Source organism: Cajanus cajan, chromosome 9, assembly GCF_000230855.2.
Source record: "Cajanus cajan strain Asha chromosome 9, NIPB_CcT2T_4, whole genome shotgun sequence".
NCBI classification, from domain to species: Eukaryota; Viridiplantae; Streptophyta; class Magnoliopsida; order Fabales; family Fabaceae; genus Cajanus; species Cajanus cajan.
Window position 1 is genome coordinate 55978809 of NC_138525.1, and position 15453 is coordinate 55994261.

Genomic DNA, 15453 nt, shown 5'->3' on the forward strand with positions numbered 1-15453 from the left:
TTCACTGAATGCTTCGCCATTCAGTGAATAAAAGAAAGCGACACGCAGCATTAGAATTCAAAGAAAAATAACAAGTAAACGCCGAGAAAAAAGAAATTCAAAATTAACCTTGCCGCCGTATTAGATAAAACAAACAGTTTGATAGCTGAAAAACGTTTTGATTATTCTTGCATTTGCTAGGAATAAAAGCAGAAGGTGAAAATGAACCTGAACAGTTCGAGGATCGACACTGAGGGGAATCTGGTGAGATTGGTTATGAATTTGGAGACCGTCAGAGTCGAAGCGAGCAATTCCCGGCGAAGCGGAAGAAGGAGGTGAAGAGAGGTCGGAAACTGAGGCCAAAGCGAACTCTCGGTGCTTCCACTTTTGCCCTAACGAATCCTCCGTTATCTTATTCTTCTCTCTTTCGTTCTCCACCAAACCACAACTCTCTTTGTATTTCAAGCATGACGCGTGCAGCTATGTGAGTGATAGTAATTAGTTATATAACTAGGGTTTGGGGGTTCCAAAAATTGAGAGCCGCCAGAGGAGCGGAGAAGAGAGGGCTTTGTTCTATGCTTTGGTGAGTTACTGTGTCAGCTATATGGGGTTTTTATTCCGCCTAGGAGAAGGGTTTATTTTTTTTACTACATTAATTAATTAATTAGTTATTCTGAATTATTTTATTTTATTAATTATTCTGAGTCATGAATACATTTTTAGACTCTATCGTAAGTTACTAAAATGAATGATAAATAAGATTAAATTGAAAGTTTTCTAACGTAAGTTATTAAAATAATGCATGCTTTCTCTTCATTTTTTAAAATAATATTATATTTTATTCAACACGTCCAATTAAATATTCAATTCGGACAACAAAAGGTCAAAAGATAATAAAATATTCTAATTAAGTAAATTAAATAAACTAAATTAAATTAATTAAATTAAATCTTATAATCGTTATTTTTTTAATGATATTAAATTAAATATTCTAATTATTTTGCAATAAATTAAAATGAAAAGATAATAAAATATTTTAACTGATATTTCAAATAAAACACATTAAAATATTATAATCAAAATAAATTCAGTATTAAATTAAAAGATTATAAAAATCATAACTAAAATTATAATAAATATTCTGATATTAAATATTTGTATAAAGAAATTGCTACAGATTTTAGAATTTATTTATTATATTTTATAATCAAAACATATCTAATATTAAATCAAAAGATTATAAAAATTATAATTCAAATCATAATAAATAATTTGATATTAAATTTATTATATATTAAAATTAATTAAATATTTTTATCAAAGATACTGATACATATTTTAGATTTTATTTACTATGTTTTATAATCAAAAGAAATTCAATATTAAATCAAAAGATAATAAAAATTATAACTAAAATTTTAATAAATTTTCTAATATTAAATTTAGTATATATTAAAATTAATTAAATATTTGTATTTAAGAAATTATTACAGATTTTAAATATATATTTTAAAGTTTTTATTTTATTAAATTAATTGAAAATAAATTATATTTTATCACTTTTTAATAAAATAAGTGAATGATAATGAATTAATTAAAATTTTAAAATATATTTTAATTAAAAATATTTTTTTATCAATACAGTAACTAAAAGTATTATAATAAATAATGAAATTAAATAAATTAAATCTTATAATGGTTATTTTTTTAATGATACTAAATTAAATATTCTAATTAATTTACAATAAATTAAAATGAAAAGATAATAAAATATTTTAACTGATATTTCAAATAAAACATATTAAAATATTATAATCAAAACAAATCCAATATTAAATCAAAAAATTATAATTAAATATTTTTTCAAAATTTAATTAAATATTTTTATCAAAGAAACTGATACAGATTTTAGATTTTATTTACTATATTTTATAATTAAAAGAAATCCAATATTAAATTATAAGATAATAAAAATTATAAGTTTCTGTATTATATATATATATATATATATATATATATATATATATATATATATATAATTACTTTCAACAGAATATCAATGAATCAAATTGGTGTAGCGGTTTCGTGGTTGGCCCAAGATTATCCAGAGGACCCAGGATCGAAACCTGGCTGTGTAATTTTAGATATTCATAACGCGGGAAAGCCACTCTAATTTAAAATTTAATAAAAAAATTTAGCGACCGAATTAATTCGGTCGCTAAGTTTGTTTGTATTGTTTAGTCGCAATTTTTTGATAATTTTTTCAAAATTGGTCGCTAATTCCGTCGCAAATTATGTTTTCATCAAACAAAATTAAACAGCGACCGATTTAGCGACCGATTTTCTTGCTACCACTGTAATCCGTCGCTAATTCGGTCGCAAAACAGCGACTGATAAAATTCGATCGCTAAATCGGTCGCTACATTAATCGGTCGCTAATTCAGTCGCAAAATAGCGACCGAAAAATTTCGGTCGCTAATTTCGGTCGCTATTTTGTATTTTTCTTGTAGTGTGCCCCCATACAACGTATGATCATCGCAGTCCAAACCACATGGAAACAACAAAGGGTAAGCTAGTGAAAAGAATCAGCATATAAAGCATATATTTACAATAATTATAGTCAGCTATATCTAACAACATATCACCTATTTTAGCAACATCAACATATAATATATCACAGCATACATCATTCAGCAATAACAACAGTAAACAGCAGTAAACACACAATGCGTCGTCACGCATATCAGCTCGGATATCTCCTACAACAGCTCAGCCTTACGGCCTACAACAGCTCAGCCTTATGGCCTACAATAGCTCAGCCTTACGGCCTACAATAGCTCAGCTTTACGGCCAACAACAGCTCAGCCTTACGGCCTACAGCAGCTCATCCTTACGACCTACAACAACTTATATCATCATGCAGCATAGCACAACAATTCATCATATATCAACATGCGACACAACTCAATAATGTACAGCTTAGCTTAAACAACTTACAGCACAACAATATTATAAATCAGCTCATCATTCAACAATAACAGCTCACAGCACAACAATATTATCATTCGACTTAACACCATACATCAAAAGCATCTTAGCTCAGCATATATCAACATTAATCAGCATTGTTCAACACATATCAACATATAACATTACATAAGTAACCTTCACACCCGCGCCTGGTGCACTCATGGTCGCGCCCGGCGTGACACAACCAGAGAGTACCAGGGTTCAGTGCACCCGGCGCAATTACAATTGGCCTGGCATGCTAGGAGGCAGAGACTCCAAAGAGTCTCACACGCCCGGCGTGCCAATCCCGCGCTCGACGCAAGGAAGGTAGAGACCCTCCCAGGGTCTCACGCCCGGCGCAATACCAATTGCGCCCGGCGCCACCTCTGGCAGAGATTCCCAAGGAGTCTCCACGCCCAGCACCACACCAGAAACCCAAAATGCCAAGTTACTTCCTGATATCGCGCCTAGCGCGGTCCATTCACGCCCGGCGTGGGCCATCCAGAGGCTCACATTCTCAAGCTCGCGCGGCGCACACACCCTTGCACCTGGCGGGCTTGCCCAATGGAGCCCTCTGGTGGTCACGCGCTCGGCGCGAAAAACTGCGCCCGGCGTGATTCCCAACAACAACTCACCAAGTTCGAAAATTTCCTCAAAAACCTACAAAAACAACCAGAAAATCCACATGCAATCCATCCAAAAGTATACATTTTCATCAAACATCAATAAAAACACCTCATTTTCAGCATGCAACCTCAAATCATTAAAAACTCAATTTTTCACCCAAAACCCCGAAAATGAAATTTCTTCAATCTCAGCCAACAATCATCCAACATCAAACCCCTCATGAGTTTCTAAACTCATTTCCACACAATCTAGCAAAAACCCAGCTTCCCTTACCTCGGGAGACGATTTCGAGCTCCGGGAAGAAGAAAAGTTTGAACGGAGACGAAATGGAGAAGAAGGAGAAGCTTGAGGAAGCTCCGCACGGCTCAGCAAGAATCAAACACTTACTCAGCACCTAAGAATCACCAAGAAGAATCAGCAAGTGAGCAGAGGATTTGGGGAAGAAAAGAGTATGAGAGTGAGGGTTTTTGAGTGAGGGAGAAGAGAGTAACAGCCAAAAGAAAAGGGGTCTCACACATAAAATCTTGATTAAAATAGTAATAGACTTTTTTACTTAAAAAAAAGTCTTTTAAAATTCTATAAAATCCTAAGCCAATACACCCCGTAAAATTGTATAATTGCGATATTTAGATACTAAAATTGTTCAATTAAAATTTGGAAGACCAATATTGTATAGTTGCGATATTTGAAGGACTAAAATTGTTCACACAGGAGATAAGAATTTAACTTCTATAGAATAGGAAAAATATTTTCTGAGGATAAAATCACCACCATTTTTTTTTGTTTTTACAATATACTCTCTTTGGACTTATAAATAAGTATAAAAAAATCAATTTCACACGTATTAAAAAAAATAATTAAACACATATAATTTTCATGATTTCATATAAAAAATAGGTACATTTTCTAAAATGTCTTTAGTCAAATAGGTACATGTATCATAAATAATGTTATCACTTATTATCTTAATAATATTTTTAATTAAGAACATTAAATAAATAAAGTTGATTTGATTAAAATTTACTTATATTTAAGTTTGAAAATTTTAAAAAACTTTTGTTTTTATATATAAGTTCAAATGATGTTACTTTTATTATTTTATTAGCACATTTAATGTGATAAATAATTAAAATTTATAAAAAAAAGTTAATGTAATTAAAAATCTTTGACTTTTTTAAAAATATTTATGATTAGTCAAACAAATTATTTCTATCTTATGAATGTTAGCATTTAGCAATACTTTCTAATTTTTTTTGACATTATCTTTATTATTGATCAAAATTTATTAAAAGTTATAAATTTTTGTTTATTTAACAAGTCTCTTTCATATTTAGTGATGAAACCTATCAAAATTCGCAAATTTTAGCAAATTTTAGCCAGCAACACTTTAGTAGAGACAATATTAGGAAGAGAATGTTAAAAAATGTGTAGATAATTAACGAATAACGTTACATTTCTCAGCAAATTAATCATTATTATTTCTGTGAAGACGAAGAAAATTGTCATTGAACAAACGGTCCCTTAACAAAAAGGGAAGCATCATGAGCCGTAACGAGTATTTATTCTCTCACCATGTATGCTGAGCAACAAAGTTGAAAGCAAATTATACATTTATACCATCAACATGTTGGTGCAGGAAGAGAAAGGCATGGCTGATCCAATTCCCTTGAATCAGCACTTTGTGCTGGTGCATGGCATTTGTGGAGGAGGTTGGTGCTGGTACAAACTCCAGTGCCTTATGGAGAATTCTGGCTTCAAGGTCTCATGCATAGACCTCAAGAGTGCAGGAATTGATCAAACTGATGCTGATTCTCTTCATTCCTTTGATGATTACAATCAACCCCTCATGGATTTCTTGGCTGCTTTGCCTCAAAATGAACAGGTTTTGCTCTTACTCATATATGATCAATCACAATACCTTATAGTCTGTCTGAATATAAGTTTAGAAAAGTCTCTAAGAATTTTATATCGAAAATAATTTTTCAGTAGAGAAACTCTCAAATGTTCTTTAAACACTTAGTCTAATTTAGTTACCTACACAAATTGACCCCTTAAGTTATGTGATTGCTATATAGGTGATTTTGGTGGGGCACAGTGCAGGAGGATTGAGTGTTACTCAGGCTTGTCACAAATTTGCCAAGAAGATCCGTTTAGCAGTGTATGTAGCAGCAACTATGCTCAAGTTGGGATACTGGACAGATCAAGATCTAAAAGATGTGAGTCCTTTTCACCAAATCTCTTTCTCTCTATTGAATTTTGTAAAATATTTGGATACTTTAGCCAAGTTATTTTCTGATCAAAATTAGAGTTTCATTATCGGTATAATAAAAACTTGCATAAAATTCAACAAATGTTATAAGATAAACTCCATCTCTAATTATAGAATAACACAAAAGGATATGTATTGAAGAATATTTAAGTTTTGACCTTGAATTATTCAATGTGCCATGCATGTCTGGTGTACCTCTGTGATAATTAACTTTGATATCAACTGTATATGATGATAAACTTGGTATGTGACAGTGAGTTCATAGTTTACTTTGTTTTTCTAAGTTTTGGACTCTCCAAGCTCCAGCATAGTTGTTGTTGATGCTCTGTTTAAATAATTGATGGCCAACTGTCTTCACAAATCTGAGGCAAACGCACCAACTCACATTTTTTCAAAAGAATAGTCCTATACACAAACAAACTAGCTAGTAGCTGTTCAGCAACATGGCAAGGTGCTAAACAAAAAGAAAAAATAATAAAAAATAAATATATTTTTTTTCTGTCATGACTAATCCCAATTTACTGACAAATTAAGACTAATTTCACTCACGGTATGGCCATTGCTGGCCCCAAGGTTTTCGTACCATAAATAAATAAAATTTAATTTCCCTTATTTCCTTAGTTTTATGTTCATTATTAGCCAGCCTTTGCTAAATTGTGAGTTTTCTTTAGAAATTTTTTTATTGTACAATAAGGGTATCTTTGAGATGTTTTTTTTTATTTTTTTTATTTTTTTTACGTCGATTGAAACTAAATTGCTCTTCAACTAGTCCTAAAAATATAATACACGATGATACATATGAGAGAATTTATTCCATGTACTTTAAGTAAGAAGGCAACTTCTCTTTATTTTAGCGTTTGACAACAAACTAATTGCAATTTTATAATATGGTCAAAACTAGGGTTTCACTCAACCCTTTACACCTGCTGCATTCTGACCTAGATGCATTTGTTTTTAATTACAATAATTATATCCATTGACTTCGCTTTCTTTTCCATTTTTTTCTATCACATTTTTTTATATTCTTAATTAATTCTCTTTTCCTTTTTTATCATTTCACTTATCACATTTGATATTTTCTGTCTCTTCCTTATTATTATTATTATTTTATATTTCTTGATTCTTTCTACCTCCAAATATTCCCATTTTGCAAATGTACCCTTTTTATTGTATAGAGATAAAGATGGATTTATTTATTCTTTTGGATGAAACAGAGAGATACCGAATCAGGAAAACGTATAGGAGTCTAACACCGACACAATAGTTTAAGAGCTTTTCATCATTTAACTTGGTATGTATAAATTTCTCAACAAAGACATATGAAAATACAAAATATAAGTACTTCATTTTTTTTTATAAAAGTTTTCTCATCTTTTTAAATACTGAAATGTGTGTATAAAATAATTTTAATTTATAAACACGGTATGATTTTTTTTACAAGTGTTTGTTGAAAAGTTCATCAAAAACATACCCTTAATCACAGTAAGCTACCAAGCTTCAATCAATCTAATAAAGTTTCTCATTTCCCTTTCAAACTCTGTCCATCATTGTCAACAATTTTGTGCAATCTAAACCTTCACCAGAACATCGATCTCTTGTTATAATCACCTTTCTCAGCCATGTTATCTTGTTTGGAGACATGAAATTGTGAAATCTATAGCTTTCTTGCTTTTTATTTTCACTAGAATGCTTGTTGTGACTTACCCGACAGCCTGTTCCACAGGTGATTTTTGTGTTCCAGAGGTGGATATATAGTAGAAAATTTTAAGTGTGTTCAAACTTTTCTTCAATGATTGAAAAGAAACAAAACAATCAGTGAGGCTAATTGCTATTTTTGCATGACAATAGAGTAGCTAATCACTTTATTGTGCCTCATGTAAATAATGAAAATAATGATGGTGATTTTGATTTGTGTCAAGCAGGGTGTACCTGACCTATCAGAGTTTGGGGATGTATACCAGCTAGGATTTGGATTGGGACAGGATAAGCCTCCAACCAGTGCTTTGGTGAAGAAAGAATTTCAACGCAATATCTTCTACCCTTTGAGCCCACCTGAGGTATGTATATTTTAAAGGGGGGAAAAGGACATGCATGATGCATGCTTTACCTACACAACTGTTTAACCCATGTTCACTTACTCAGGACTTTTGGCTCAAGGGTACCCTACATGCCATGTACTTTTTGCCATCATCAATTTCATTAGCATCTTCTGCTTTTGCCACTTGTAGGACCATTTATGGAAATATTCTTGGAAAAGGGTGAATACAAAGAAAATTTATCCAAATCTAAAAAACATCCTTAGAGAACATTCTAGCTAGCTATAGTGATAGTAATATTTATTAACCATCAATGAACAAAACCTAATGAAAACGACCCGGGACTAGCTTTATCTAGAGAAGTTAAGGAATTCCCCTTTCTTATCTTCTATTTCCAACACATTATTTGTATGTTTGAATACCTCCTAGAATCAATTCTGATGTCAAAATTATGATGAAAAATTGAAAAAGTTGTAGTAACTTTATTTTTCACCCTTAAACGTGATTTTATAACTTATTTTGATATAGAATTGGAAGTTAAACTAAACACATATTATCTGATTAGTTAAAATTCACATAAGTTTTACTAATTTGGTAACAAGACCCACCATATGAGAAATACGATCTACATATCTAGTGTAACTACATAATATGAAATTACTTGATTAAAAAAGAGTGTGTCAAAAGTATGTTATATATTATCATTTATCTGCTTATTACAAATGATGAACATTTGAATAGTGATTTCACTGATGACACTAAAATTGTGGTGTAGGATTCAACTTTAGCTGGCATGCTGATGAGGCCAGGGCCAATTCTAGCATTGACAAGTGCAAGGTTCAAGGAGGAAGGGGAAGTGGAGAAGGTGCCGAGGGTGTACATAAGGACAAGGCATGACAGTGTGGTGAAGCCAGAGCAGCAAGAAGCTATGATAAAGAGGTGGCCACCATTGAGTGTGTATGAACTAGACAGTGATCACTCTCCCTTGTTCTCCACCCCTTTCCTTCTCTTTGGTTTGCTTCTGAAAGCTGCAGCTTTTGACGTTGGAACCAACTTTGAGACTAGGCCACCCTCCTAACTTTTCTTTTCTCTACTACTTTTTGCTTCTCTCCAATCCAAACCATGTGCTGTGATAAATCAATTTGGTCCATAATCACTGAATAATTTATATATATTCATAATTCTATATATAGTTTCCTAATAATGTGCTTGTTAGGATGAGAAGATATTGAAGGGTGGAGTTTAATAAGATGGTTGGTTGATGTGATAAAACTCTAATTACAAATTTTCAATTTTATACCTTTGATTTGTATTTTTGCATATTTGTCTTTAAAGAAACTCAACTACATGTTTAGGGACAAGGAGCTAACTTAAAAATTGTCATTTTGGTTATGAAGTATGTACTTATTGTTTAATAGCACATGTTATTTAGTGAAGATAATGTTAAAATAATTTATTATATTTCATTGGCCTCCTATTGAATCAACAACCTATAAAAAATTAATTCATAATTAAATATAAAATTGAATTGGATAATAAGTGAAGAAAATTCTTAAAAACCCTTATGTTAAATAATAATCTCTAAAAATACTTTTATACAAGATAGTCATTTGCATTTAATGAGATTGATAATTTTCATTATAAAAAAAACATATCTCCCAATAAAATGAATGGAGAAAATGTTGATAAACAATCTCCTATTGCATTACTTTACCATACAATTATGGGGTGACGATGGTGTGACGATAATAACAATAGTGATAATAGTGATGACAACGATAGTAAAAATGATAATCATGATGATAATTATGATAAGGACAACTGATAGACTATGGCCAAGACCAAGGAATCCAAGAGGTGATATCTTAAAAGAACCAAGAGGAATGAGATGATCTTAAAGACCTTTTTCATATGTTTGTACATATAGTAGTTTCTTTGTATAGGCTTATTTTTGCCTTTGTATTTGTGAGGCACTTTACTTGCTTTTATTAGTGATTGTATATTATTTTTAGGGTGGGTTACTTGGAGAGTTTAACTTCATTTAACCTCCTTTGTTGATACATTCATTTTATATTTTTTCAATAGGGAAAAAGGGGTGGCATTTAGCAATGCTTGAGGGTGTGACTAGTAATTGGGCCAGAACTGGGCCTAGGCAAAATTTTGCATATTAGACTCATTTTGCTCCTAATTTTTCATAGATTTGATTTAGCTAGGTCTCATCATCATATGATGAACCTAACTAAACCAAATCAAATATTTTTTAAATAAATCATGGAGCATTTTTTAGCCTTGGCCGCCTAGCTCATTCCTTTTGTTCTTGGCCGAAATTTCTAGCTTCTCCTACAAGCTTTGAAGCTTGCCTTCCAAGCTTCTAAATCTTAGTAGGTTTGGCTGACCTTACCATGGTTCTTAAGTGAACCATGGTCAATGTTAGTTTCTCCTACAAGTTTTAGAAACCATGGATGGTTAGCTACACCTTACCATGGTTCCTAGTGAACCATGGTTAAGGTTAGCTTACACTACAAGCTACCTCTCCCTATATATTTGTAATTTCTACTCTTGTATTCACTTTTTAACATTTTGAGAAATAGAAATCAGATTTCTTTCTCATTCAAGAGTCTTATAAACCGTAGAGAACTTTCTCCCTAAGGTTTCTATCAAAGTTTCTTCAAACTTTGCCTTGGTTCCTCAAGCTTCCTTCACAAGCTAGGAAGTAACCGAACATACTCCATTGCTTCTCCACCATTGGAGAATACTCCAAGGTGATTCTGCCACCTCAAGGAGTTCTACCTCAAGAGTTCTTCGGTCCTTTGCATGGAGACTTGGATGAACAACTATCTTCTCCAAGTAGTTCCATCAGTTTTGGTATCTAGAGCCTAGTGCTCTTGAGGTTATGTGTTTCTAATTTTTTCTTCATTGAATCCGTGTTGTTCCTTCCTTATCTTTGTCTAAATTTGTGTTGCTGTATGGATCTAATTTTATTTCATATTTTGATGGATCCTATATGTCTCATGAGAAGTAATTGATTCATATTTTGCTTGTTTCCAATTCTTGTGAATCAATTCGGTTTGTGCTTTTAGGACTCTTGTTCTTGTGCATTTTTTTTATGTTTGTTTGAGTCTCTCAATTCCTTAACATGTGTCCGTGATTGGACAACATTCATATTGCATTAGTTTTATTTTTGAATCACTTGTTTTGTCATAGAAGTCATGTGTAGTCCTTTTTCATGTTGAAAATTCCTAGATTAGCTTGTTGACCTAATTTTTGTGTGTTGTTTGTGTCCGAAATTTTTTGTGTTTTTCTTTTTGAATCTGAACCTTACCTATATGTACTTTTGTTTTACATATTTGTGTTCATAATTTGCTATTAGTTCTAGCAAATTTCCTAGGGTTAGGTTTCTATTATGTCTTGTTAAAAGTTTTGTCAAAAAAATTACTAAACATTAATTCCTATTAGGTTTCCTTGAGTCTTATTGTGTGGCTGAAACTTTTAACAAATTTTATACATTAGAAACAGAGGCAAAACAGAGGTGTATGTGTTCCAAATGCATGAGAAAAACAAAAGAAAATAGTGCCTAAAAATTTGACCTAAAAATACTATAAAATTGTGATGCACTAGTGAAAACATGCTTGTGAACACCTCTTGTTTTGTGAAAATATTTTTGCTGCAGTTTTTCTAGCCTAAGGCTGAGACCTATAATTGTTCAAAAGGCATTTAAACTCCTGATTAATCAAAGAAAAAGAAGTGAAAAATATTTTGCAAAAAGAAAAGAAGGAAAATAGCAAAAGAAAAAGCCAACAGGAGTGAAAAATTTGTGTGAATTAGCTCTCGGTTTTGGTGAAATCTTTGCCTATTAATTTTCAGTCCAGCCGCATATTTTGTGTCTTAATTTTGTTTCTAATCTTAGCTTTGTCTTTGTAATCCATTCTAGTGCCTTTGATAGGTTATCCTTTGTGTGCTAGCTTTCTAAATTTGTCTTAATTTTTGCTTGTCTTTTTTTGTGGAACTCCTTCTAGTTTGTCTCATTTCATTCTACCAATTGGTGTAGCCATTATAAATTGTGCCTTTTCAGTTTTAGCACTAATATTCCAGCAATTGAAGGTGGTTGAGTGCTTCTTAAAAGGTGTAGGAGGCCAAGTCAAAGGAAGTCAACTTGAAGGCTTTGGTGGTTGCTTAGGGAGCTTGTTCTCTCTTGGTGGAAGGTCTCTTGCAAACACCTAGAAGTAACCAAAGTCAAGGTTGCTTCTAAAAGAAGAGTGATACACTTGTGAGGGCTGCATGCTTGGTGGCTGAAATTGGAAGAGAAGGAGCAACAAAATTTTGAAAATTTTGTGAACTTTAGAGACCAATTTTAGTGACGGAAAATTTTGTTACTAAACCTATTTTCCTTACAAAACCCGTCTCTAAAATTTGTTTCTAATAAGTGGCTAATTTGTTTTCTTTGAAATTAAGTGCAGCCGCTAAATTTCATTTGATTGTGAATTTACATTTTCATTTGGTGTGAATTTACATTTCATTTAAGTGTGAATTTGCATTTCATTTGGTGTAAATTTGCATTTCATTTTTCTTGTAAATTTTCAATTCTCCTTTTTTTTGTACAAGGCCTTTATTAAGGAGTGTCTTGGAGTGCCTTTGGTGTATCTCCATCTCTCCTTAAGTGTTCTAATAGTAAAACCGTGTAGTACTTGTGAGAGGGTCCTTGAAGGTCTTTGGTGCCTTTTAAGCTCTCACATAGGTTTAATTGTTTTCAACGCCTAGTTTATGTTTTCTTGTCTTTAAGATTTCATGCAATTTATGTTTTAATCAATTTATGTTTTCATGCAATTTATGTTTTCAAGTCTTTAAGTTTTGATTGCATTGCTTAATTGTACACATTAGGCACTTGCTTGTTATTTTTCTTTTTAAAAAAGAAATTTGTGAAAACATTTTGGTGCAAGGCAAAGTACAAGGGGGTTTAGAGATTTTTACTTGAAGAGGCTTGGTTATTAAGTGACTCTTTAGTAGCTCACCTCCCTCCATAGTTCAATTTGTACTCTTAGACCTCTAAGTGCTAAGTCTAAGCACTTTCAAAAATATTATTTTCTTAAAATCTATTTTTGTGTGAAGAGAAAAATCTTGTTCTTTAAAATGTCTCAACAATATCCAACTATAGTGGAAGTGATAGCTCTCTTAAAAGCATTTCTTACTTAACAAAAGAGCTAAAATCACTTAAACTATGAAAGAAGCAAGAGGCCTTTCAAAAAGAGAAGGAAAAAATTGAACGAGAGGCCAAACTTGCTATCCTAGATGAGAAGTTGAGAATTCTTAAACAAGAAGAAGAAAAATTGAAAGAAGACATGAGAAAACACAAAAGAAGACGACAAATCAAAATCAAAAGAAAAGAAGAAATAGAAAAAAAGAAAGAGCTTTGTGCAAGGAAGAGTAAAGAGGAAGAAATATCCTCTAAAGGATTTGTGACTAAAGAGAATTGTTTTAGTACTAAAAATCCTATGAAAAAAATTCTCTTTATTCATAAAGATCTTAACTCTTGCCCTCATTCTGCCACTAGTCTTAAGGAGGAGATTCATAAATCCAATATTTTTTAAAGAAAAAGAGTCTCAACTTCAAGATTTGGTGAAGGAGAAGTGGACTTCACTTAGTTCCACTTCTCATGCTACTTCCTTGGTGGTGCCCAAGGTAGATAGCCTTCCTTTGTGTAGGACTTTTCCTACTTTAGTTGTGTCAGTAATGCACCCAATTTATGGAATATATTATTTGTTGGATATAAAATATGAACCTTCAAGGTTCCTTGTGACAAATTTTTTTCATAACTATCCAACAAATAATATAATCCAATATTGTTTAGGAAATTTCTTAGTAGTATTTTTCTTATTTTCTAGGAAATGCCTAGGTTACCACATAGGGTACTTTAGGCAAGATGTTTTAGTTTTTAGGATTAAGTCTTTAGTGTGATATAGTTTTAGTTTTAGCACATTTTTAGGATTTAGTAATATACCTAGTCTATGTTTAGGAGAGGATCCTATTCATTATATTAGAAGGTCTAGTATCATAGATTTCTTTAGGTTCCATGAAAGGATTCCTTCTAGGATATACCTTTCACATTTATTTGTTGAGAATATCACCTCTCATGAATTTTGTTATATATTTGTAGGTGTGGCCAATAATCATGAAGACCCTCGAGATTTGAGGTCAAATCCTTTTCAAGAAGGAGGGGATGATAGACTATGGCCAAGGCCAAGGAATCCAAGAGGTGATATCTTAAAAGAACCAAGAGGAATGAGATGATCTTAAAGACCTTTTTCATATGTTTGTACATATAGTAGTTTCTTTGTATAGGCTTATTTTTGCCTTTGTATTTGTGAGGCACTTTACTTGCTTTTATTAGTGATTGTATATTGTTTTTAGGGTGGGTTACTTGGAGAGTTTAACTCCATTTAACATCCTTTGTTGATACATTCATTTTATATTTTTCAGTAGGGAAAAAAGGGTGGCATTTAGCAATGCTTAAGGGTGTGACTAGTAATTGGGCCAGAACTGGACCTAGGCAAAATTTTGCATATTAGACTCATTTTGCTCCTAATTTTTCATAGATTTGATTTAGCTAGGTCTCATCATCATATGATGAACCTAACTAAACCAAATCAAATATTTTTTTAAATAAATCATGGAGCATATTTTTGAGCCTTGGCTGCCTAGCTCATTCCTTTTGTTCTTGGCCGAAATTTCTAGCTTCTCCTACAAGCTTTGAAGCCTTCCAAGCTTCTAAATCTTAGTAGGTTTGGCTGACCTTACCATGGTTCTTAAGTGAACCATGGTCAATGTTAGCTTCTCCTAAAAGTTTTAGAAACCATGGATGGTTAGCTACACCTTACCATGGTTCCTAGTGAACCATGGTTAAGGTTAGCTTACACTACAAGCTACCTCTCCCTATATATTTGTAATTTCTACTCTTGTATTCACTTTTTAACATTTTGAGAAATAGAAATCAGATTTATTTCTCATTCAAGAGTCTTATAAACCGTGGAGAACTCTCTCTCTAAGGTTTCTATCAAAGTTTCTTCAAACTTTGCCTTGGTTCCTCAAGCTTCCTTCACAAGCTAGGAAATAACTGAACCTACTCCATTGCTTCTCCACCATTAGAGAATACTCCAAGGTGATTCTGCCACCTCAAGGAGTTCTACCTCAAGAGTTCTTCAGTCCTTTGCATGGAGACTTGGATGAACAACTATCTTCTCCAAGTAGTTCCATCAACAACTATAATGTTGGAATGTAAGATAATTTTGTTTGTATCTCTCTAATATGAATCATCTATTTTAATATAATAGTTATTATCAATAATTTTTGTTTCACATTATAAAATGTGTTTTAATTTAAAACATTCTTACAGACACTAACTTGTGCATCCACAATTTGCTATTTTTTTTTTGACAGATTACTTTTAAAATTATGAAGTGATTATTTTAGTTTAGTTTATTATATATTATTTAAGAGTTATGAAGGATAAAATTAGAGCAATGATTACAAATAAGTGAT

General features: G+C 32.0%; 1 protein-coding gene across 1 annotated transcript; it reads left to right on the plus strand.

Annotated features, from left to right (window-relative positions):
• The first annotated feature begins 5071 nt into the window (after window positions 1–5071).
• Window positions 5072–9192, plus strand: LOC109794043 (methylesterase 17). The gene is made up of 4 exons (XM_020353509.3): window positions 5072–5497; window positions 5691–5831; window positions 7807–7941; window positions 8696–9192. The coding sequence occupies exons 1-4, from the start codon at window positions 5192–5194 to the stop codon at window positions 8996–8998; spliced, it is 885 nt and encodes a 294-aa protein (XP_020209098.1). The 5' UTR covers window positions 5072–5191; the 3' UTR covers window positions 8999–9192.
• Window positions 9193–15453: the final 6261 nt, after the last annotated feature.